The 25772-nt window shown below is 33.4% G+C and overlaps 3 protein-coding genes across 4 annotated transcripts; 2 read left to right on the forward strand and 1 right to left on the reverse strand.

Moving 5' to 3' along the window:
• Positions 1-2136: 2136 nt before the first annotated feature.
• On the reverse strand, positions 2137-6288 carry LOC142611992 (increased DNA methylation 1-like). The gene is made up of 8 exons (XM_075784131.1): positions 5500-6288; positions 5275-5383; positions 5071-5174; positions 4733-4980; positions 4443-4529; positions 4232-4331; positions 2465-2660; positions 2137-2372 (listed from the first exon to the last, which is right to left on the reverse strand). The coding sequence occupies exons 1-8, from the start codon at positions 6286-6288 to the stop codon at positions 2137-2139; spliced, it is 1869 nt and encodes a 622-aa protein (XP_075640246.1).
• Positions 6289-11108: 4820 nt separating this feature from the next.
• Positions 11109-15974, forward strand: LOC142612953 (uncharacterized). Of its 2 annotated transcripts, none has more exons than XM_075785129.1 (8): positions 11109-11216; positions 11448-11484; positions 11724-11968; positions 12615-12651; positions 12957-13237; positions 14032-14074; positions 14353-14633; positions 15000-15974. In XM_075785129.1, exons 1-8 carry the CDS (start codon positions 11172-11174, stop codon positions 15675-15677), a joined length of 1647 nt encoding a protein of 548 aa, XP_075641244.1. In that variant the 5' UTR covers positions 11109-11171; the 3' UTR covers positions 15678-15974. The 2 variants fall into 2 exon arrangements, with proteins under 2 accessions (XP_075641244.1, XP_075641245.1); XM_075785130.1 differs by having other exon boundaries at positions 14038-14074.
• A 4373-nt stretch (positions 15975-20347) lies between these two features.
• Positions 20348-25453, forward strand: LOC142611636 (putative enoyl-CoA hydratase 2, mitochondrial). Its single transcript, XM_075783730.1, has 8 exons — positions 20348-20646; positions 20776-20945; positions 22178-22252; positions 23303-23393; positions 23493-23544; positions 23708-23811; positions 23881-23957; positions 24825-25453. Exons 1-8 carry the CDS (start codon positions 20442-20444, stop codon positions 24999-25001), a joined length of 951 nt encoding a protein of 316 aa, XP_075639845.1. The 5' UTR covers positions 20348-20441; the 3' UTR covers positions 25002-25453.
• The last annotated feature ends 319 nt before the right edge of the window (positions 25454-25772 follow it).

Consider the following 25772-nt stretch of genomic DNA (forward strand, 5'->3'; position numbering starts at 1 on the left):
AAATTCCAATACCAATAGTGTACTCTACGTAGAATTCTAGCTAAGTTTCAAGGAATTTAAAATTTTACCTCAACTAAAATTTTATTAGGAAAAGTTTCAAGTAATTTACATTAATAATACTCAATGTAAAAATTTGTTATCAAAATACCAATTGTTTACCTAAGTTTCAAGGAATTTAATTTTTACTCCAACTAAAATTCAAAAAGTTTCAAGTAATTTAAAATAAAGTTTAATATTTATTTTAATTTTATATATATATATATATATATATATATATATATATATATTAATTGCATGTATTAATATGGTAAAATTTACACACCACACCTTGTGCTTGTACCAAGTGCCTCAATATATGTGTGTATTACACTTTTATTTTTATTTTTATCTTTTGGTCATCTAACTCATTTAAATAGTTAATTTATTGTAAGTAAAAATTTATTAAATTTTCAAGTGGTTCAATAATTATTAGTTTATAAAAATTTTTAAAAAAAGTGTTGCTCAATAATTATTATATAATTTTGATATGTTTATATATAATTTTTCAATAAACCATACAATGGCGCGGGCATAATACTAGTGTTCATAAACACTAAATATTTTCCGTTATTAATTATGTTGCAACTTTAGAAAAATCTCAAAATGTTACTGTAAGGACACAATTTGAGCCCGGACCCACAATCAGAAGGGAATGGGCCTAAAAAGCCTTTTTACAATAAAATTTGTAGAGAGTGGACTTGAAATCTAAGTTCTAATGATGTTTAAATAACAAAGAATGATGAGTTTTGGTCGTAATGGCACACACAAGGAATTGTTCATATGAATATGAATGAAAAACTTCTCCCCGGACACAATCCGAGAATAATTTATATTATTGTCTCTCAAGATCGATTACAATTGTGGATAGTCAGATTTACAATACACTTTTTTCTCTTCCTCTCTCCAAAAATCCTCTCATTTACCGAAGGTCCATTCTATCCTTTATACTCCCTCATTCTTCCCCTTTTCATCCTCCACCTCATGGTTAGACCGCTGGTTTAGATACTTATCCCATCTACCTTCCCTGAAATCTCTAGAGATAGGAGCCAAGTTTCAAACCTGATGTTCAGGTTTCACTTCCTCATTAATGCGGTCAGAGTAGCAGTTGCAGAGCATTCAACGCGGGGGCAGTAGTAACAGCTTTATCTTAGATATTTCACCACCCTTCTTCATATCTTCCACTTTTACCATTTTCACCCTTACATACAAGACCTTTCTAGAACATAGCCTGTGAAAGTTTAACCAGGTCTTCATTTACCTTAGCTTTACACAGCCGAGGACACAATCATCCTTGCATTGTCCCCCTGGACATACCTATTCAGGCGTTACCTCACTTTTGTTTAGTATTGTTTTCTAGTTGACTTTCATCTATCTTTGGACCATTTGATGTCCTCGAAGTTGGGCCTTTAGCCCAAAAGATATTCTTGGGCCATCTTACACATATTCCTGGGCCTAATAACCCTACAGTTACCAATTATTATTGTTATTAGTTTTTTTTGTTTTTTTTATTTTATCAAAGTACTAATGAATTATTAGTATAGTTTGATGGCTCACGTGCATCAATTTTTTTTTGGTTTGTTGATGGAAAAGGCTTGCAATATGATTAAACTAGAGAGGTGAGGCAGAGCCTCTCAAAATACATGCCAATAGAGTCACATTTCAATAACATAGAAAGATCCGCAAAGGGATCATCAAAAATCCTAAAATCATCTTGCATGGCTCCCTTCTTTGTCAGATTGTCTGCACATTGGTTGGTTTCCCTAAAGCATACATGCCAATAGAGTCATATTACAATAACATAGAAAGATCCGAAGGGGATCATCGAAAATCCTAAAATCTTGATCATCAAAAATCCTTAGTACTTCCCTTGCAGTCAACAAGTAAAAACTAGATAAAAAAGACTTGCATGTTAACCCTATAGTAAGAGGATGTTGGCTTGATTTTGTTAAGCCACTCTCTCCTGAAGTATGACGATGTGATATTCTCTCTTCTCATATGAATAATGGATCATATCATAAATTTAAATAGCAAGACCTACTATAAAGTGAGGAGAGAATATTGCATCACAACACTACAGGATTACTAAATAATTACTCTTTATTCCATGGGTATGGGTACTAGTGGCTCTTCTTCAGGAGCTTCATCATTTAAGTCAGGAAGTAGCCGCTTTGTTTGGTTCTGCCTCATGTTTGTTCCATCCTGCAATGCCATATTGTCATTGTTCTTGACTTCATCAACCTCCGTTGCATTCTGCTCCACATGATTTGTCTGGTTTTGTTTTGCATCCTCTCCATTCTGATTGTCATTGTTCCCAACTCCATCAACTTCCATAGCTGCAAAGAGAGGAGGATAAAAAGGAAGCCAAAGAAGTGATGAGGATCGAAGTAGTACACACAAGAGAGAGAGAGAGATTCAGAGTCCCCACCATCTGATTTTACGACAGGTTTGTACATGGATTTCTGTAATCTGACTGCCCTTGTAAACATCAATGTGTTGAAGCACTTCAGTTCATTCATTACGGAATCCTCGACTTGTGAAAAACCATATTTGTGTTTCCACATTGGAACGAGATCTTCAATTGATGGAATGATCAATTTCTCGACTTTAAGAAAGTGAAGGACCTGAAAATTATATCAGCATGAGAGCTTGTTCTCAGAAGGACCAATGGACCACGCCGGATCGTTAAGTAAAAGTAGAAGGCTCAAGGGACTGAAAGATATTTATTCAACTTTGCTCCAGAGAAAACAGATATAGGTGTGTTTTTGTGTGTAGCCTAAACACTATGATAGTATGATTTCAAATAGATGGCTTCTCATTGTGGGGAAACATATCATCAATGAGCTGTTTCTGAAACATTTTCATGGTGGATAGTTTTTTAAGCAATCTGCTCAGCCTTAAAATCTATGATCTTCAATGCAACCAGTGGCAACACTTTTTGCAGAATATCAATTGTAAGACAGCAAATATTGGTACACTATCATCTATTTCAACTGTAACCTACTGACCTGTTATAAGTAGTTCTTGCTATGCTATTCACAACTAAAAGCCTGGAAACTCAAACTACTTTAAAAATCTTCAAAACAGTATATGTTATAACACATGATAGATGAGTCAATCAGCTTGTTCAAGCACAATTTGTCATAATATTGGGTTTTATCGGGAATTCCAGAAAAAGGTTCAAACTAAAGCAGAATCTAAGTTGTGTGAGACACCCAGTGCCGGCTCAAGGCCTAGGCAACTTAGGCCTAGGCCTAAGGCCCCACAACCAAAAAAAAAAAAATTCCCTACTAAAAAAAGGCCCATTTTTATTTGTAAATGCCCAAAATTTTATAAAAATATAAAGTTTTTAAATAATTAGTACTTTTTTTTAAGTGAGGTTAAAGATACCACAAATTTTACTATAGGTTTAAGTTTAAATTTAACTAACATATCACCAATCACATAAAAAATAAATTCAAACACAAATAAATTAAGTTATTGAATTTCATCAATTACAGTAATTATCACATTATATTGTGAACATTTTACAGTATCTTTAGTATTTTTCTTTTTCATTTCTAACTAGGCTTCCAAAATAGGAGACCAATAGAAATTAAAACCAATTGAAACCTTAAAATGTTTCAAAAAAATTGCTGCAATTGTGATAGATCATCAATGATGACTAATCTCCTCTAATAGTTTGAGATCTTAATTTTTATAAACTAATATCCTACAAAGCCACACACCAAATAATATTTATCTATCTCTTTCTCTTAAAAAGAATATATAAATTAAAATTTAGGTTATAACTGTACTTAACTATGCATAGTTATATATCCAAGTTAAAGTAAGTTTTTTTTTTTTATATAAATATTTTTTCTAGTTCTTTTTGTTTAAATTTATGGTTCAACTATAATATTCAATCCTCTGTATGAAATTAACCTTAGTTTAATTATTATTATTCATCAATTTTTGTATTTACATCAAATTAGTCTTAATTTAATTAGTATTATATATAATTATTTAATTAATGTTTATATATAAAAAGGCCTATATAAAGTTTTCGCCTTAGGCCCCAAATTTTGTTGGGCCGGCCCTGGAGACACCCTTTTGTTGCCGTGTATTTAAAAACAATTGCTTAGTTTCTTCTATTTATTATATTCATATTTGGGATATATTTACATGAAATAGAGAACCTTATTCAACAACTTACAGATTCAATCGCTAGCAGAAGCTTTTGCCACATCCCTTGATTCCTATACTTCTCATTGGTCGTAACGAAGGGCATCTCTGCAATCTTTGTCCCATGTATTCTGTAGAACCATGAGGACAATCATATTAGTTTAAAGGGTTATTTTCTAAAGCTCCAAGTATACAAGCTTTCCAGCACACACACAAAAATACATCACATATTATGGACATACCTCAGAGATGCTGCCGAGATTATTTCGTCATCCTTCTCAAGAATAGCAGTATAAAAATGTTGAAAGTTTATGCGAGTCAAATTGGATCTGAAAATAAAGGATTTTTGAGCTATCAGATTTTTTTTTTCTTGAACTTAAAACTATAGACTATGAGAATAGAGAAAAGGTGAACAGATAATGTTTTTCAAAGACTAAATGCCAAACGTGTTGATAAAAAGCAGCAATATTAGACTGAATAAGATGTAGAACAAGTTATAGCTATCTAAGAAATAATTCATAGGGCTGCTTACTCTCGATTGTATATGACACTATGAATCACATTTGTGTTTGTGTGGCGATCTATGATTGGATCAAATGACTCATTCATCATATCCCACACAACTGCTATCTTGCAGTTACATTCTACAATCTGCTGAAAATGATCAACATTTGTAGGCTCTGTAGCTAAATGTAGATCTGTTTGGCGGATAAGAGTCCAAGAGAGTCCTCCGCCTAGCTCATTTTTAACTCTAAGTTCTCTATCCAAGTGCTCCAAGATCTTTGGCAGAACTTATGTCAGAATCCTTTTAACAATACTCAAAAGAATTAGACATTCTCAAATAAAAATGTGTAGAGAACATTAGCATACCTCCTTGCAGCTCAGCTGGCAAAATGATTTTACGTTAGGCGACCTGTCTGGAGTCAATGGGCGATTAATATCTACTTCGACTTCAAGATGACATGACCAGTGATCTACAAGAAGCACAAATTAGGATTTGTCACCTTAGAATTTAAAAAATAAAAAGAACTTCAAAGAAGCTAAGAATCCAAATAAAAGGTATGAAGCACATACATTTCTTCTGACATTGAAAGCATTGGAATAATTCATCATTTGCATAGCCGCTATCGCCACAATATTTGCAAACGCAATAAGGACACCGCCAATCATCTTGAGGAATTCTCTTAAGTTCAAAGTCCAATTACACACAAAATTTTAGAAACAAAACAACAATTCATAAGAAAAAAAAAAAAGTAAATTTTCCTAGAAGACATTTTAACTGTGAAAGAAACTGCTGACCTTCAAATTCGTGCAATCTATATGAATTGTGGAAGGACAATTATCACAACATATCAAGTCCCCTCCATCTGCACAGATGACACAAGCATCATCATATTTGTCTACATCAGTCTCTCTAGGCTCAATTAGGTTAAATCCACAATGCCTTGATTTCCTGATCCCATCCAACACATGAATTTGGCATCTCAGGAGGGAAACACTTCTCCTCAATAGAAAAATGTTCGCATAAGGCCTTTTCACATTACTATGAGCATGAGCTTCAAATTCCCGCACTGTTATCTCCTTATTACAACAATTACATAATATCCCAGCCCTTGTAATCATTCCCTTAAGCAATATGTTTTGTTGACAAGGATCATCCATGTATCCTACTTCTTCTTTTTCCTCAATTATCTTCAAGTCTATCAACCATGACAAGATTGTTCTTTTTGACTCAGTTGGTCCAGTCTTATTTGCACATCTAGTGCGTTTCATAAGCGAATAAGGAGCTCGTCTTCTTCTCCTTGAACTTTCTCCAACTTCAAAACTTCTCTTTCCTTCTTCATCTGCTCTCTTCTTAGTAGGACGACCCCTTCTTGGCCTCACAGTTGAACATGCAGCCCCCACTTCCACCATTTTAACGTCTGTGGACAGTTTCTTATTGCACTTGTTAGTGTTGTTTTGTTGTGCTTGTCTTCGAGGTCTAATCCTTGTGTAGTCAGGATCAGAATAACCTGAGTCACTGTCTGATGAACCGCTTGAACACACATAGATTTTCTTATTTTTCCTGCTTCTCAATGAATAGGCCATGGTTTTGATTCAAAAAACACTAAACTTTCTGCTGAGAAATACAAATTTTTTATAAACAAATCCCTGCAACAAAGAAAGTAGAGCTTAAAATAGTAACCATGAAGGCAAAGCTTGGTTTAATACCAAAAAAAAAAAAAAAACCCAGTGTTGGGACAATGATTTGGATAATGGAGAGGATCATTTTGATTTGTTACCAATCTTATTTTGTTGCTTTTGTTTTCATCTTAATTGAGATTTATAGTGTTATGCACAAATTTGGAAGACTAATTAAAGTATAAGAGAAAGAAAACAGCTAGCTCTGTGTATCTGAGTAACTGTGGAACTTGAAGTAAGGAATTGGACCTTGAAAGCCCCTATTTATGGTATTAAAATTGTTTATCTCTTATTGTGGGTTCTTCATTAATGTAAGTATATCATGAAAGATTGCAATACAAATTATGGTGACAAATATATTGTCATTTCCTATACGATTTTTTTTTTTTAAATGAGCTAATTACTAATTTGTATTGAATTTTCCTACATATAAGAAAAGAGAGTACAAAAGTTAATTTTGTCCCAGACAATGAGCTAATTAAGGAGAGATTAAAGATATTCTAAGAACTTGCCCATAATACAAAATGATATGATGATGAGTTCTTTTTTATAATTCAATAGTTAGAACAATAGGAAAAATGAGACTCTAAACTCTAGTTCTTCTCATAAAAGAAAGCCACAATACCACTGAACTACAATACTTTTTGTGATAATAAGTTCTTTATACCAAATATAATGAATGGGACATATATACACAAACTGATAATAGAATTTTAAACATCATTTAGTATTGAGATACTAAAAATGTTCTAATAAGTAATACAACTCTGATAATAAGAAAGATATATCATCTAATTTTAATGCTTTCAAATGAACATATGAACAAAATTGCTTAAGAACTTCATGACCTGCTCCTGATTTTTTCACTCCGATTAATACAAAATTTTACTTGTCATACATATAAATTATTTAAAATTTTCTAAACTTATTCACAGCCCAAAAAAATTATTTAAAATTTTCTAACTTAGTCCTACCACGAAAATAATTGGAAAAATAAAAAAAATAAATCAGATTCACTATTATATGAAGAAAAAAAAAGATTGATCCACTGGGATTATCTCTTTGCTTCTTATTTCTAAATACAATTTTCTTTTTTTAAAATAACAAGAAAGGGATAAAGAAAAGTAGAAATATATTGCCAAAAATGTTTTGATATTCTCTGAAAACGTTACTAGTTTTCGATTTAGAACGAATAAAACTACACCAAGAGCATCATACTTATAAGTTTGCCTTCTGTTTTTTGAAAGATAAATAAATAGCCAAACAAAACCTTAACTTATCGTTTATTTTTTTAATATCAATAAAACTCACGCTCCATTTGTTTCACTTTAAAATGTTTTACTATATTTGTTTAAGTTGTTTAACCATAAAATGTTTTGTCCTAAAAAATAACTGTAAAACATTTCGGAATAATGAAATTATTTTCATCTCTCCAATAATATATATATATTTTTTTTTTACTCTCCTCTTAATTATATTAATTAACTCTTAATTAACATATTTCCACTCGATTAACAATTTTAGGATTAGAGTAAAATTAACCATTGTCAATATCATTATTTATTAATATATATATATATATATATATTGATTTTATCATCATCATCATTGATTTAACCTTTTTAGATTATCTAACTTTATCACCCAAAAAAAAAAAAAACCTTTTTAGATTGGACATAGCTTGAGTTTAGTGCTTATGTGCACTGGACATTAGACACAATCTTTGCCCTTTTAGACTATTCCAAATCATTTCCACTCCTTTTGCCCCTTTGAGACGCTAACTTAATATTTTTTTTATATCAATTATAATTATGAAAATAATAAAATGATTTGCCGCAAAAAAAAGATTAATTTTCAAATTTTAATTACCATTATTATATAATATTTTTGTGTAATTAATTAAGTTCGTGAGTCAACAGTCAACCAACGATTTCTTGAGTTGTGGCACACAAATTTGGTTTGACTTCTAATAAAGTTTCAGGACATTTTCTTTGTGATTGTTGTATGCTACTTAAAATTTTCCCTTTTAAAAAAAAAATGCTATCATACAAAATACTAAAAAACCAACTAGATTTTGAGAATGCCGCTTTACCATTAGCCTATAAAGATCAAATTGAAAACCATACAAAACTGGGGGGGAATCATGTGTACATTTTCCCAAACAATTAAAGGTGGTAAAAGGAAATCATGTAACTAGAATTTCACAAATAGTGCAAAAATTAAGGGGCAAATTTTTATAATTCAAAAATTATAAAATGTACCAAAATAATTCTTATAAAAATACTCTTCAAGATCATCTATCATGTACATATTACCAAAAATCAATTTTCATTTGCTCAAAAAAAAAAAAAAATTTGCATGATTGACACACTAATTTGGAAAATATCTTACTCAAAGACCAATCAGGTGATTTAGAAAATGAATTGTCATGGTTTCGAGCATAATTGTGTATGTTAAAAGGTAATCAAGAAGAAAAAATTACCTAAAATTTCTTGAAGAACCTTGTCACTCTAGATCCTTGACATGCAAGTTCCAGTGGACTTTCTTCAAGCGTCAAGTACTGGCGTTGGCAATAAATAATTGAAGAATTCTTAAACTGCCTTCAAAATTGATAATAGATGAACAAAAGAAAATGGATGGTTTGTTTGGCAAATAAGAGATTAAGAGAGGGAGATATGGTGTCTAAGGAGCCTAAGTAATAGCTTTATATCATTTAATTGCATAGGAAAAAGTGAAAATGTTGCGCTGTCATAAACGAGCGAGACATTGGGCAATAAGTTTAAATTGCATGCAAGTTTGACATGCTAAGAGAGGGTTTGGATACACGTTTGCGTCTGCGTCCAAACCCTTTCCGCGTTTTTTTTTTTTTTTTTTTTAATAGACCAGCGCTTAGTGCACTGTTCATGGGACATGAACAGTGCACTAAGGCATATGAACAGTAAAAAAAGAGTAAACAGTAATTTTTTACACATTTAAAAATTATTTTGTTACAGTGTTTTCAGTTTTCAACAATAAGTTCTATCCAAACAGACCCTAAGTGTCTCAATATGTGAAATGAGTAAGCAAGTGTGAATGCTTATATCAACTCTCCTTATAAGGGGCTCACAATAACATAGGATGAGATTACCTTTATAAACGAGTATTCTTTGTTAAAAAGAATGTTTTTTCAAAGAAGGGAGCCACAAAAATTTAAGGAATTATTTACATCAGTCGCTGGAATAACATATAACTCAATAGAGATAATATATCTAGGCTGAATTTTTATTACATTTTTTTTATAAACAAAGTTTTGGAGTGAAGTTCTATCTGGGAAAAATTTTACTTCCATGGGAGTTCACTCAAATTGGCCAAACTTTTCTACACACTTTTGCCCATAACTACTATCTTGGCAATAAAATCTTGCCTAGACTTATAATGAGGCATTTTATTAGCCAGTTGGAAATTTTCCAATTTCCATATGTAGATATATGTCAATAAATTCTGAATTTTAATACAATTTATGGAGAGAAAGAATAGTTGCGCATTTTTCGCCGTGTAATTATGCATTTAGTAAAGTTGCTTGTTTATCTTCTTGTTTGAATGTCTATCTTACTAGAAGGATAAGTTCTAGCAGTTTTAGGTATACAACTCCATATGATTTCTTATGTAATAATGAAATAGGGCCTTCATAACATATAAATTTCATGAATAGAATGACTAGTTACATTTCAAGATGAAAAGTTGTTCTTACAATTTTAAGTAATATAGGATTTTAACTATCAATAAAAAAAAAAATCAAATTAAATGTTGCTTTCTCTTCTTATCAAAACATCCTATTATTACCCCCCCCCCCCCCAAATCTCTATTCTTTTCATCAATACCAATTTATTTGAGGGGTTAAAAAAAACTAATTTGTCTTAAACAAATTTTGAGGGTGATTTCCTATGTTTAAAATAATTAGAAAATGCCACTTGATTCCTTAAAAAAGAAAAAAGAAAAATAAAAGGGCTATTGATTGAGTATTATTGATTTATAATTTACATAAAATTATCAATATCAGTAATGGAATATTATAATATTAGCGCTCTTATATATATCCTAATACCACTTCCCACGCCCCCTCCTTTTGTGAATTATATTGCTAAAAAGACGTAATTTATTTAGTTATATAGTCTCTTCTGAAACTCGATTTTGTCAAAATTTATTTAGTTATATAGTCTCTTACGAAACTCGATTTTGCCAAAATTTATTTAGTTATATAGTCCCTTACGAAACTCGATTTTGCCAAAATTTAGTTATAGGTGAAACTTAATTTTGCCAAACTCGAGTTCTATGCATACTGGTACCATAAGATTTAAAGTCAAGTTAAAATTGAGTTTAAATAAAATTTACACAAAACTCATTAGGTAAATCAAGTTTCACTTAAAACTCAATTTTGACAAAATATAATTTTAAAAGAGACTACATAATAACTAAATAACTTACAAATAAAGACTTTTTAGTAATATATAATTTGCAAAAAGTGAATATTTGGTGCGCGCGCACCAAAAAAAAGAAAAAAACCCAAAATAGGGCAACTCACTTTTTGATGTCACCCGTACACGCCCTTAACTTCCCTTGCTCTTATCTTTTTCCAACTTCAAAAAAAAAAAAAAAAAGGCGCCAAATATCCCCGCGAAATTTGAATAAAAATAAAAACAAACAATTAAAACACAACCATTTTCTCATCCAAAAAAAAAAAAAAAAAAACCACAACCATTTTAGTCGCTTACTTTTTTTTAAACACACACAGACACATACAGAGAGATGTAATGGACAATTCAGACCCAGAGGTTCAAGTTGTATCTAATTCTCAGGTTAATCAAAATATTTATTTTTCTTTAATTACTTGCACTCTTTTATCTTTTATTTTTTGGGTTTGGTTCCTGAGATTGTATAGTACAAGAAAGTGGAGTGCTTTGGAGCCTTTGTAAGTTGTAACAAGTAAAGGGTTGGAGTGGTTTTTTGCAACATTTTAAGATTTCTTGTCTTGTCCCACAATTTCTCTGCAACCAAAGGCTCTAACTTTTTCATTTTTTGGGTGTTAGGTACTGGGTTCTTCTTGCTCACTCTCACTTCCATCTGGTATGTATTACTTTGCTTTATCTAGATTCTGCTATTCTTAATTACTGTTTGGTAGCTAAGAAAATAGATATAAAGAAAGAAATGAGACATGGGTATCTGTTATTTCCAGGTTTCCTTTCTATTTTTGTTGTGTTTACTCGGCAACTAGACAGAAAGTATGAAAATCTTATTCAATTTGTGGGGAAAGATTGTGACTTTTTGATTTATTTCTGTGTTGGTCTCTTTGTGGGTTGTATCAGAGCCTCCTGATATTAGAAACTGGTTTTCAAGCTATGAGTATGAGTCTCCTGTGCTGGACTTGAATCACAATTTTGGGGATTCTGTTTCTAAAGAAAGTGAATTTGTGAAAAATGAATTGGTTATCAGTGAAAGTGGAGGAGGAAAAGAAGTTAATCCTGGTGGAACTGGGAAAAGAGATCAAGAGTTTGTAAAATGTAACAGCTTTTGTGGAAATGATAAGCACGAAAGCCAGTCTTTTAGTAAGGTAACTCTTCCTTGATCTCCCTTTTAAAAATGAAATTCACATTATTTTCTATGCTGAGCGTAGTTATGATCTGGTTCTAGACTTAAGAGAGTTTAATTTAGTAGCACAATCATGATTTTGGTATTTAGCTGTGTTGTATTGTACCACTGCAACTCCATAACACAGAAATCTGTATCACATCTAGAATTTGGAACAAGATTATAGATATTTGTCTTATTTCAACACCCCCCAAGGTGCAGAGCAATGATCGAATACATGGGGGTGCTTTATTAACTGCGGAGAACCTAATTAAAGGAATAAAGAAAGATGATAAAACGAGGGTGGAATTTGCAGGTGACAGATAATGGCCTCAGCCTAAATAAGATCATGTGCTCCAATTGGGGTCTCTATCTTTTTGTTCTTTGTGGCAGTCAATAGCTAAGGCCTTGTTGGAGGATTAAACCATCGTAATAAGTAATTGAGTCCATTTCAGGCGTCTCTGTTTTCCTTCTTATGGTTTCACTGTAAAGCTGGGCAGCTCTAGCTTTTAATGTCTTGTGTTGTATTGTGATCCTGGCCTGGTTGTGATACAGCATAGTTTTGTATCCTTCTGTACTTTTCAATAAAAGCTCATCTGATTCACCGAACAAAAAATTTCTTTTTGCAGCCTGCAGATTCATTGCACTCAACTTCACTCCTTTCTGGTGTGTATTGCTTCTCCCACAAATTATACTACATGAATTATTATCTTAATATCTTTATATACTTTCCTTGTGTTAAGGTTACAGTCCTTTATGCCTTTTTCGAATGGAATGATTACCTTATATATATATATAGATTAGAATTGAAATCCTGTAAAATGCTTGGCTACTGGAGGAGTCTTAGGAACATAATGAAAACTTGAAATACACTCATTCTCTTGCACAGTGATTTATAAGTAGTTAAGTAGAAAAATCCAATTCAAGTATGAAATGAGTGGTTGATTTGTTTTTGTTTCTTGATCTGTTAGAGCCCCCTGACATCAGAAACTGGTTTTCAAGCTATGTGTACAATTCTCCTGCACTGGGTACAAATGATTTTGGAGATTCTCTTTCTAAAGAGATTGAATGTGAGAATGATGAGTTTGATATTGAAGAGACCGACTTGGAAAAAGAGGAGACATTGGGGAAATACAGCAAAAGTAAAAATAGAGGTGAAGTGATTATCGGTGAGAAGATGCACTCAAATGGCTATGTAAAATCTGACAGTTGTTTTATGAATAATGAACAGAAAGAGCGGTCTTCAAGAGAGGTACTCCTAATCCATCTCAATATCCTTCTAGTTGTTCATCCCTTCCCTTATGTTTCATCTAATTACAAAATTATATAGTTCACATTAACTCCGATTAATAAAGATGTCTATCATGGCTTTTGGCTTTTAAGACTATGACTTAGTGGCACAATTGTGACTAGACTATGTTGTATTGTACCATTGCAACTATGTTCCATAACACTGAAAACTGTATCACATCTGGGATTTGGAAGAAGAACGTGGATCTTTGTCTCATTTCAACCCTGTCCCCCCCTCCCCTCCTCCTCTCACATTGGGTAGGCCTTGTGGAGTGGGGCATAGATGATATAACAGGTTAGGACCATCATATCCAAATTTATTATTTGGGCAGCTGTTTTACCACCTCAAGGTGCAGAAGAATGCTCGAATACATGGGGGTGCTTTATTAACTGAGGAGAAGCTATTTAAAGGGATAAAGAAAGATGATAAAACAAGGGTGTAATTTGCTAGTCACAGATAATGGCCTCAGCCTAAATAAGACCATGTGCTCCAATTGGGGTCTCTATCTTTTTGTTCTTTGAGTCAGTCTATAGCTAAGGCCTTGTTGGAGGATTAAACCATCATAATAAGTAGTTGAGTCCATTTCAAGCATCTCTGTTTTCCTTCTTATGGTTTTACTGTAATGCTGGGCAGCTCTAGCTTTTAATGCCTGTGTTATATTTTGATCCTGGCCTGGTTGTGATACAGGATAGTTTTGTATTCTTCTGTAATTTTCAATAAAAGCTCATCTGATTCACCAAACAAAAAATTTCTAGTTGCAGGTTGCAGATTCATTGCACTCAACTTCACTCCTTTCTGGTGTGTATTGCTTCTCCCACAAGTTATACTATATGAAATATTATCTTAGAATCTTTGTATACTTTCCTTGTGTTAAGGTTACAGCTCTTTTTGTCATCTTTTTAATGGAATGATTACATACATACATGCATGCACACACACACACATACACACATATAAAAACTTGAAATTCACTCATTCTCTTGCACGGTGATTTATAAGAAGTTAACTTTAAGTAAAAAAATCCAATGCAAATAAGAAATGAGTGGTTGATTTGTTTCTGTTTCTTGATCTGTTAGAGCCCCCTGACATCAGAAACTGGTTTTCAAGTTATGTGTATGATTCTCCCGTACTGGGTACAAATGATTTTGGAGATTCCCTCTCTAAAGAAATTGAATGTGAGAATGATGAGTTTGATATTGAAGAGACTGACTTGGAAAAAGAGGAGACATTGGAGGAATACGGCAAAAGTAAAAATAGAGGAAAAGTGATTATTGGTGAGAAGTTGCACTCAAATGGCTTTGTAAAATCTAACAGTTGTTTTATGAGTAATGAACAGAAAGAACAGTCTTCAAGAGAGGTACTCTTTATCCATCTCTATATCCTTCTAGTTGTTCACCCCTTCCCTTATGTTTCATCTAATTACAAAAATTTATAGTTCACATTAACTCTGATTAATAAAGATGTCTATTGTGGCTTTTAGGACTATGACATAGTGGCACAATTGTTACTAGAGTTACCAGATCTTTTATTATTCTGCTGTATCTTAAATCAAAAGTACTTGAAGAAACAAAGTCTAATTGTCAGATGATAATTTCTTTTCTGAAGCGTTCCTGCTCCACCCTTCCCCCTCTTTAAACTAGATGGAATTTTAATATTTATAAAAAGTAGGAGTGTTTATTGGCTTTGTTATCTCATTCCATGCTTTCATGGTTGCAATTTACAGGGTGACAATAAGCTTAGAGGGAATGAAAATCCATCTTCTCAAAACAATTCGTCTTTTGAACAAAGCTTGAGCTTTAAAATAAAGCAAAACCATGGAGTTAGTCCAACCAAAGATGTATCAAGCTTGAATGATGAAGATTCTCAAAGTAAGAAAGAGCAACCCCAAGAAATTCATTGTATGCCACTGGATATCAGAACTTCAGGCAGTGCTGATAGAAAATCTCCAAGACACTTGATTCATAGGAGGGGTGCCATACAGGAGTGCTCTGAAGTGAAAGTCCAAACAGAAGATGTTGAGTGTGTATCTCCTGAAAGCAATATAAAGTTAAATCTAGTGAATGGAATTGCAATAACAAAATCAACTCATGGAAGCAGTGGCAAAGAAAATGGAGAAAATATTTCAGAAAATGGTTTTGTTGCAACAAGGAAGAAGAGCTTAAAAAGAACAAACAATGAGAATTCCTTGAAAAGTCCAAAAGGGATTAATAAAGGGACAGTTTCGTCAGCGGGTGGAAATGTTGGTATCATAAAAAGAAAGGTCTTAACAGAAACAACCAATTTCCAACACTCTGATGCAATGGCGGTTACTGGGAAATGGCGGTGTCCTCAAAAGAGTAAGCCAAACCTAGGACCTCCTTTGAAGCAACTTCGACTAGAGCAATGGGTTCGCAGGGCATGAAAGCTTCATATGAAGAAATCTTGGATACTTAGGGAGACTTCAATCCTCTCTCAGCAAATCCTTGGTCAGTCAGCAGGTGAAATTCTTTGATACTGCACATGGCTGCTTGTCACCTCATTGATTTGCTTGATCCTTACATATGAGCAAAGGATAAATTAAGTTTGTTGATAATGAGGATTCACATGTGGGTTGCTACTTGCTAATCATCTGAATATCAGAAATTTGTGTTATGTCATGTGCCTTTAATGGAGGAGATCAATATTATTAATATCTAATATCAAGCAAGGGTTGTTACAGTGTACATTTCTATAGAATTTGTTCTACATGCCTTGAACTTCGGAGTGCATCCTTGTTGCCGGGAAAATTGTGTACTGGAATTCTTTTAGTTACAAAATAAAAAATAAAAGCCAGAAAGAAAAAGACAGAAAGAGAGAAAAATTGAGATGCAAGGTATATGTAAGGACACAATTCGAGTCTTGACCCACAATCAGAAGGGAATGGGCCTAAAAAAGTTTTTTTAAATAAAATTTGTAGAGACTGAGCCTGAAATCTAGGTTCTAATGATGTTTAAATAACAAAGAATGATAGGCTTTGGTCACAATGACACTTACAAGGAGTTGTTTATATGAATATGAATGAAAACTTCTCCTCGGATTGTATCTGAGGATAATTTCTGGGTTAAAAGCCCAATCCGAGAATATCGAATGATCCGAAGGTGTATGAATGTTAACTCATAAGAAAATACTAGGTAAAGAAGTGATAATGTTTGAATAAATATGTCCGAGGATGATTATGTCCTTAGCTAGGTGAAGCTGAGGTAGGAGAAGGGTTGTTTGATATTCACAGGCTATGTTTTAGAAATTTCTATAGGTTAGGGAAGACATAGTACACGTAGAGGATAAGAAGAAGGGCGGTTAAATATCTAAGATAAAGCTATTACCACCGTCCTTGCATTGAATGCTCTGCAACTGATATTCTGGCCGCATGAATGGAAAAGTGAGATCTGAACATCAGGTTTGAAACTTGGCCCCTATCTCCAGAGATTTCAGGGAAAGTGGATGGGACAAGTATCTAAACCAGCGGTCTAAACCATAAGGTGGAGGATGAAGAAGGGAAGAAGGAGGGAGTATAAAAGAGAGAAGGGACATTCGGTAAGAGGGGAAGATTTTTGGAAAGGAAAAGAAAAAGTACATTGTAATATGACTATCCACAATTGTAATCTATTTTGAGAAGTAGTAATATAAATTATCCTCGAATTGTGTTTGAGGAGAAGTTTTCATTCATATTCATATAAACAACTCCTTGTAAGTGTCATTGTAACCAAAGCCTATCATTCTTTGTTATTTAAACATCATTAGAACCTAGATTTCAGGCTTATTCTCTACAAAGTTTATTGTAAAAAGACTTTTCAGGCTCATTCCCTTCTGATTGTGGGTCTGGGCTTGAATTGTGTTCTTACAATATCAATCCTCATTCATTAACTAATAATGTAAATGTTTATACATATGATAAAATGCATTAATAAAACGATTAGAACTTTTATGTTGATGCACTAATAAGATCACCCCCCCCCCCCCCTCTATATTTCTTTTTTTTGCCAATTGGTACATGTATTTTGATACTGTGCCAAATAGACACTTCTGTTCTGTTAGTAGTTCCGTCAATACTCAATAGACTCAAGGGGGAAAAAAATCTTTTTTTAGTTTTAACCACTCATCTAACCCCTGGAGGTTGACGGTGATGAAGTCCTTATATCCATAGTCGTCTCCCTCCATCAATTTGCTCCCTATGGAGGAGTCCTTATACCTCTCTTCAACGTCTGAGCAGAGATTGTACAAGGTGGTCATGGAATTTTTTTTTTCCTTTTCTTTTTACGGCAATTTGGGTCTTTTGGGTGCAAGGATAAGAGGTTTGTGGATTTTGCCGGTTGTTTGTTTGTCTGCCTTGTTTTTGTTTTGCTTTTGTTTTTTGTTTTTTTTTGTTTTAATTATTTGATTATAATTTATAAAGCCTCTAAATTATCATATTTAGGCATGTAACTTTTTTAAAAAAATTTTAACTCGATTTTCTAAAAGTTGAGTTTCAATGTGGAACTCTATTTTGCCAAAGTCAAGTTCTGATGAATTGCATAGAACTCAACTTTAGTAAAATTGGGTTATAATTTAAACTTGATTTTGAGAAAAGTTGAGTACCAAAAAGAGGCTACATAATTAAGTAACTAAAAAATAAAAAAGAAGCAAATATCCAATTAATAAAATCATCCACAAAAAAGACTATAGTTGAAAGAGAAAAAAATGGAAATGTAAGGTTCTAATGTTCAATCATTAATCTCGAAATGAAATTATAATTGTATAACGAAGACTCGTAACTTGTATTAATGAAGGGCAAAGTTTAGTTACAAAATCGGTTGTAGTATTAGGCTGCAAACTCACTCAATATCTTTTTATTAGAGGTGAATTTTGACAAATTCATCATTGGATTACATCTTCTTTTTATATCTTCTATGTTTGCAAAATTTCAAGAAAATTAAAAATTAATAGTTATGTTATCAATACATTTTTAAATTGCAAGTTTTTGTAATTTAAAATTATGCATAATATATAAGTTTATAGATTATATAGTAAATAATATTCGATTAAAATAAAATTTGACATCTGTATTAAGAGCGTAAAAAACATGCAATTCAACGGTTAGATTTTTAAAATATGTAGTAATATTTATTTTATTGAATGAGTTTGTAGCCTAAGGCTGCAACCAATTTTGTAGCTAAACTTTGTCCATTAATGAATTTTGGCTATCAAATTTTACCAGTAGATAACAAAAAAATATTTACCAAATATTTAATTATTAAAAATAAACCAAAACAAGAAAAAATTAAAAAAAATTAAAAGAAAAAAACAACATAAAGGAAAAACCTCAAAGGTAAAAAACTAAAAATTATTTATCAAATATCTAATTCTCTCTCTCTCTCTCTCTCTCTCTCTCTCTCTCTCAATATTAACAGCGACTTTGGGTTGATGTCAGTCTGATCTAGGTTAGGGTTTCAGGGTGGGAACTAGGTTAGCAATTATTTTAAATGTGTTTCCACACCACGACGATTCCTTTATTCTTCGACTCTTTCCTCATTTTCTTCCTCCACCACCTCCTTTGTCTTTCTTTCTCTCATTTTTCACCTATCAAATTGCTCTCCCCTATGTCTTTATCACTCACTACCTCTAGACTATGCTTTGGTTCTTTGATGTACCTAAGAGCACCATGATAAATATGCAATGGAAGAATAAGATTTAGCCTTATGGTAAGAGTTTGAGCAATGAGAGTTTGCTTCTCTTGCTCAATTTGCAAAATTTCTTTCTAAGTGGATCAAAATTTACAATCTGATCAACCCAAAATTTTACAGTTTGATAATTGTTGTTGCGGTAACAAGGCTAGCTAGTTATATTTTATTGATTTGGTATTATTTTATTCAATCTATATCATGTATGTGTTTGGTATCTAAGAAAGTGTATGAAAGTAAAGGAAAGTTGGAACTTTGAATTTTTTTATTGTTGTGGAGTGGAGGGGAGTGGATCAAACAATTGAGATTTAATTTTGGGTAGGTGGGAGAAATTTTTTTTTTTTTAAAAATCTATTATTTAATATATATATATATATATATAATTATTATTTTCTTTTATTTTTAGTTTAATTAAACAGGAAAAAAAACTCTTTAAATGCCACAAACAATAAACGACGTCATTTTAAGGGAGTGAGCTGTAAACTGACACTTATCCAACAATGGATAGAAGTAGCAAGTGACAGCGTTACAAAAGATGATCTCTCCCCACTGCCCAGACTGGCGAAAATAGCAAATTAGCCTTAAGTTTCAAACAATATAATTAGCAGTTACTGATTACAAACTATATTTTTTTCTAGCATCTCGAGTTTTAGAGGCTCGATTTTAGGCCAAAAATCGAGTTTTTGAGGGTCGATTTTTAATGTCTGATGTGACATTTTTTTTCACGTGGAAACTACCTGAAAATCGAGTCTCTAAGACTCGATTTACAAACCCAAAATAAAAAAATATAAGTCTTTTGCCATCTGAAATCCACAACCATCAAAATCCACAACAACCATCAAAATTCATCCACCACCATGTGAAGATCAAGACTGAACAAAACACAGCACGCACAAAAAAAAAAAAAAAAAAACCAATGCCCCAGATCCACGGCTGCCTGGGTCGCACGGAACTGGGTCTCGCCGGCCGAGGTCGCGCGACCTGGGCGCGCCGGCCTGGGACGCGCTGGCCTAGGTCGCGCGACCTAGGGTTGCTGGCCTAGGTCCGCGTGGGTCGGCGGTGGCTGGGCGTGCAGGAGGAGGAGGAAGAAAGAAGCAGTGAGAAGAAAGAAGCAGATTGAGAGTAGTGAGGAAGAAAGCCCTGAGTGAAACGTAGAAAATGGAAAAAATAAAAAGAAAATAGGGATAGATATAAGATATAAATCGAGTTTCTAAAACTTGATTTTCAACTAGACGCCACGTAGCAAATATGCCACATCAGACAGAATTAGACCATAAAAATCAACGATTTATAGGCCTAAAATCGAGTCTTTTAAACTCGAGATGCTAGTAAAAAATATAGTTTACAAACCGTAACAACTAATTATATAGTTAGAAAGTTAGGCCATAGTTTACTATTTTCTCCGTCCAGACTGCTCTCACAATTATCTCCAAACGCTAAAATTCTGAGTCTCAACAAAATTATCGTTGAAATTTTCCAATCCAGAAAAAATGGTAGTAGTTTTCAGGGTCTTAGCGAGGTCTGTAACCCATAATTGTTTGAAAAAATCGAAACCCAATCAACAATCGCTAAGCTTGATAACAAGTATCACTTCCAATCCCCACACATGGCGGTTTCAGAGTCTCAGAACTCTCATTTTGGAGTCTACAACTTCCGAATCAGTCAAACTGAACAGACTCTCCGACCCAGATTCTGGTAACTTAATCATAAAACTTTAGAACTCCACAAGCTTACGTTTTGGCTTTTGAAACCACAGACCCACTTGAGTTTGTGTGTTTATTTGTCTTTTTAAGAATATCCATTTGAGATTTTTGTATGTATTAGGAATTGTGGAGGTTAAGTTGGAGAGACCAGGAGCTAAAAATGCTATTGGGAGAGACATGCTAAGAGGGTTACAGCAGACCTTTGATGCAATTGAAAAGGATCACTCTGCCAATGTTGTAATGATTTGCAGTTCAGTTCCAAAGGTGTTCTGTGCAGGGGCTGATTTGAAGGTAATATTGATGAAGTTATCAACTTTGATTTTTTGGGAATGAAACTTAAGTATGAAATAGTCCAATGTAATGTAATTGGACTACTGTTGCAGGGAAAGTTTTTTGTTTGTTTGTTTGTTTGGAATGTTAAGAGGAGAAGGGTAAATGGTCATTTTAAGGATGTGACAAATTGTATTTTATTGTAATTGTAATTGTAATTATAATTATCATTTGGGTTCAATCGCATATGGGTACGGGAGTTGTGTTCATCTACAATGAAAGAATAATTATTATATAGGCAATGTGTTCCAAGGCAGTATACTGGTGGATCAGTAACTTTGCTATTGTGAACAGCTTTGAAAATTGGATTGGAAAGTGAATGATTTCCAATCGTAAGTTTAGATAAGGTTATTATTATTATTATTATTATAAAGATTTAGGTAAGTGAAAATAAAGTACTCCATGTTTAGCTGATAAAACCATGATCTATACAATTCATGTTGAATGGTGCTTTTATAATAACTCAGTTTACTAGGTCCAGTCAGATAAAGGCTTATAGTTATAGATGTTTTGCTGCTTTTCATGAGAAAATAGTGACCCATAGAAGTACCACGGTATGAAATAGAATCTAAAAAGCAAGGGTGTTGTTGGGGGAGGATGGAGATCGTTCTGGATGGGAAGAGTTTATGAGGACTGAGATGTTTTGTCAACTGCTAGCAAGGTCTTCAAAAAATGTACTTTTCTTAGATGGTCGCATTTTTAGTCTTTTCAGGATTTTTAGCCTTTTTTTCTTACTTTTATAAGGCTAGTCTTGAAACCTGTGCAGTGGCAGGGAGATTAACTAGGAAAGAACATTAATATGGTACCTTTGAAAAACCATATAGATGTTCTTTTCTCATAAATCCGGAGGTTGCCTGGAACTCTTATGCTGTACATTATTTGAGGCCTGTTAAATCTGTTGACTGAAATTTATGATACAAAATAGTTTTAATGCTATTTTCAGCTAGTAAGCTGTTGAAGTTTCTGTGGTAAATGATTGACGTGTTAGTGCAAATCATAAATACCACAAGAACCATCACTATATCTTATTATGTAACTAACCTGTTTTGGTTTTATATCTTGGCATCAAGTGTTGATTTCATGCTTCTAATTATGCTTGTGTTATTATTATTAATTTTTCCATCGGTAAGACCATATTCACACAGTGGTATCATACACGTGCTTGACAGTCCTGCTGTTGATTGGTTTGGCAGGAGCGCAGGACAATGGATCCCTCAGAGGTTCATTTTTTTGTCAAATCACTTCGCTTGACGTTCTCATTTTTAGAGGTTAGTCCTATCATAGTTGTGTCACTATCAAATTTGGCACTGTAACAAATGGCACATGAAATGTCTCTAACACTTGACTCCAATCACTTACAATGATCGCGATTTCTTTTAAGGCTGGGTCATGTTTGAGCCGCAGATTCCCTTCAATTTAGCTTCAAGACTGGATTTGTGCTCTAATCCACTTAGCAGAGAATTCCAACTGCTGAAATTCTTTTGGAATTCTGAAGTATCTTATCTAGTCATTCTTGTGCCATAAGTTTACAATGTTAACTGACATTTATAAACTCATGCTTTTGCACAAACATAGACACACAGGTATTCTGTCTACAGTTTGGACTTAAACAGCTGACTAAATTACAACCATTTGTTTGGGGTAATTTTGGTTTTTCCCCTTAAAGTTTCAAAATTTGGATACATACCCCCTAACGTTACATATTGTTTGGATGTAAGCCTTCCATTCATCTGCTGTGATGAGGTGTTCATTAGGTGCCAATTTAACTCAAGACAACATAGTTTGATGGATCCAAATTTTGAACTTTTCAGTGGTAAAATCAAAATTACTCCAAATGTTAAGGGTGTAAATTGCAATTTAGTCAAAATAATATCTGAAATGACTTTAATAATGTTCAAAACGACATCTTTTTGAGCTTAGTTGGCACTTAATAGACACCCCATCACTGCACATTAATGGAAGAACTTGGATCCAAACGATTCTTAAGGGGATGGATCCAAATTTTGAAACTTTTAGGAAGGCAAAATCAAAATTACCCCAAATTTTAAGCGTGCAAATTGCAATTTATTCTAAAAAGTGTTTTCCAAATTGATTTTATCATGCTGTAGTTTTCACTCTTGCTCTCACTGTATGTTATGTTACTCAGCACTCATATGCAGACTTGCATACTTTATGCCATTTTTCCATATATATATGTTAGCTCCTTGTAAGATGTGATATGGTGTCTTTCATCACCACTTCTTTCTTTTCCATGAATACTCAAACGAGTTTCTTTACCTTGAACACTGACATTATTTACTTGATTACATTTTATTCAGGCACTTCGTGTGCCTACTATCGCTGTTATTGAAGGAGCAGCATTGGGTGGTGGACTAGAAATGGCTCTATCATGTGATCTTCGGATATGTGGTAGTTCTAGATTTATAAACATTTTAATTAATTCTAATAGGTTCACTGAGATTCTTGCTGCTTGCATGTCCTGATCATTTCCCATCTTGGATGGCTCAGGAGAAGATGCAGTTTTAGGCTTGCCAGAAACAGGACTTGCTATAATCCCTGGGTCTGTAGAATGTTTAATAAATCTCATTTGTATCTAATCATATTGATAATTAAATTTAGAGAATGACTTCATCAATTTAGTTTGACTATTTTGGAGAGGCTACTTTCTGTATTAATATTATTTAGTGACATTTCATCCCTTCACGAATCCTGGCTTTCCACAGGGCAGGTGGGACTCAACGACTTCCTAGATTGGTTGGAAAAGCAGTAGCAAAGGAGCTTATATTCACTGGTCGTAAGATTTGTGGCAGAGATGCAATGTCCATGGGTATGTATGATCAGGTGCTGCTTTGTTTGTGTCCCATATTTAGTTACGGAAGTGTGTGCTATGCTGCAGGTCTTGTTAATTGCTGTGTTCCTGCTGGTGAAGCTCATATAAAGGCGCTTGAAATTGCTCGGGATATAAATCAGAAGGTAAAATTTTCTCAATCCTAATCTAATATGTAATAATAGTTTTCTTATGTATAACAACGATGCCGTTGTGTGAAATTAGTTTTAAGCAACCATCATGAATTCACTGACAGGACTTTTTTGTTGTTGTGATTTAATTAAATGTCCATGTGTTGATCATTATGATCATTGAAGAAATGAATCATTGATACAATGCTCAGGATTTGTGGTTAACGAGAGTTTAGCTAATTTAGAACAGTACTATATACCTTACCATTATTGTTAATTGTCTGAGAAGCAACAGTTGTAATTCTTGTTCATGCTTGGCACTTGGCACTTGGCACATATTACCATTTTGATATTCCATTTCAATGATAGTTACAACTTTTTAAGTATTTAGAAATTTAGGCATGGATGAAAACTCCATGAATTCCAATCTTTAGCTTATCTCAAATGTAAGGCCACAAATATGTTTTTCATAATAGGCACTACACTAATGGAGCTGCATCAATGTTCCTCTTTTTTTTCACCCTTCTACCTGGAAAACTATTCAATACTCCAAGAGTAGTGCTCTCTCCTCTCACATAAATAGTAGGTCCCACTATAAATTTAATTAGTAAGACTTATTATTATGCGAGAGAAGAGAACATTACTCCCGGAGTACTGAATAAGTTCTATTCTTTTTTTTTTCTTTTCAAAAAGCAATAGCTTCTATATTGTAAGCTTTAGGACCAATAAAACACCTCTATGATTTGTACTGATGACAGAAAATGTATAACATGTTCAAAATTAGTACTTGAGCCCAAAAACTACACAATCAATTTCATTGGACCAAGACAGAATTGTGCATGATTCTCTCAAAATCAAATTGACACGTAATATTCTCAACAGGGTCCAATAGCAATAAGAATGGCAAAAAAAGCCATTAACGAGGGACTCGAGATTGATATGGAATCAGCCTTAACATTGGAAGAAGAGTGCTACGAGCAGCTACTGAACACAAAAGATCGCCTGGAAGGCTTGGCAGCATTTGCTGAGAAGCGGAAGCCAAGGTATACTGGTGGATAAAAAGAAAAGAATTCTGGTAATGACCTACATCTGAACAAGTTGGTGTCTTAGGTTTAATGTTCTCATCAAGTTATTTTTTTGGCCATATGAGAGAAACCCTTAAGTTAGAGACTTAGATTTCTGTAAAATAAAAGCCAGCATTCACCTCGTATGTCCCACTCATTTGAAGATAATTGGAAATTTCTAGTGGCCAAGAGCGTTGTAGCTCAATGACATTGTTTGGTTCTCTCCATGGAAAGAACTTTGGTTGAAAACCCCCCCACTTATTTTAAGGGAAAAAAAGAAGAAAGGAAAATTTCAAGTGGGACATTGGTTCGGAAGCTGTGTACATTTGAGATGGCCTACTTTTTATCAACAGTGACACAATAAAATTATCCCCTCAGGTTTAGACCTGAATGTAAATTTACCGTGTATAATCCAACTTGTTAAAGTCATTCTTTCTTTTGCCGTCACTGCCAATTTTATTTTCAGGAAGCACGAATTCTCCACTTTTGCCCATGTACCTGCATCTAATACGTATCCATACTGGATATCTTTGATATATCATGCCTGTCCCAACTTTTTTTTTTTGGAAAAAAAAAAGGGTTGATATGTCTGGGATGCGATTGGGATGCAGCCCTGATAAGGTCGTAACCTACCCTCAACAGTGAGAAATAGCCCAAACTTAATTTTTATATATTGGTTTCAATATTAAATACTTATTTAGTTAACTTTTATTTACCCTTTTGGATCTTGGTTTGTATTCTAAACATCATTAAAAGGCTTAGCAAT

This window comes from Castanea sativa, chromosome 10 (genome assembly GCF_040712315.1).
Source record: "Castanea sativa cultivar Marrone di Chiusa Pesio chromosome 10, ASM4071231v1".
Classification (NCBI taxonomy): domain Eukaryota; kingdom Viridiplantae; phylum Streptophyta; class Magnoliopsida; order Fagales; family Fagaceae; genus Castanea; species Castanea sativa.

Excerpts from the sequence above, each read along its gene's own strand:
- LOC142611992 (XM_075784131.1), bottom strand. The coding sequence starts at position 6,288 with ATGGCCTATTCATTGAGAAGCAGGAAAAATAAGAAAATCTATGTGTGT. Across the intron at positions 5,384-5,499 it reads TAGATTGCACGAATTTGAAG|AGAATTCCTCAAGATGATTG; the intron begins GTCAGCAGTTTC and ends TTTGAACTTAAG. Across the intron at positions 4,981-5,070 it reads GCCAGCTGAGCTGCAAGGAG|ATCTTGGAGCACTTGGATAG; the intron begins GTATGCTAATGT and ends GTTCTGCCAAAG.
- LOC142612953 (XM_075785129.1), top strand. The coding sequence starts at position 11,172 with ATGGACAATTCAGACCCAGAGGTTCAAGTTGTATCTAATTCTCAG. Across the intron at positions 11,217-11,447 it reads AAGTTGTATCTAATTCTCAG|GTACTGGGTTCTTCTTGCTC; the intron begins GTTAATCAAAAT and ends TTTGGGTGTTAG. Across the intron at positions 11,485-11,723 it reads CTCACTCTCACTTCCATCTG|AGCCTCCTGATATTAGAAAC; the intron begins GTATGTATTACT and ends GGGTTGTATCAG.
- LOC142611636 (XM_075783730.1), top strand. The coding sequence starts at position 20,442 with ATGGTAGTAGTTTTCAGGGTCTTAGCGAGGTCTGTAACCCATAATTGT. Across the intron at positions 20,647-20,775 it reads ACTCTCCGACCCAGATTCTG|GAATTGTGGAGGTTAAGTTG; the intron begins GTAACTTAATCA and ends TGTATGTATTAG. Across the intron at positions 23,958-24,824 it reads CTCGGGATATAAATCAGAAG|GGTCCAATAGCAATAAGAAT; the intron begins GTAAAATTTTCT and ends TATTCTCAACAG.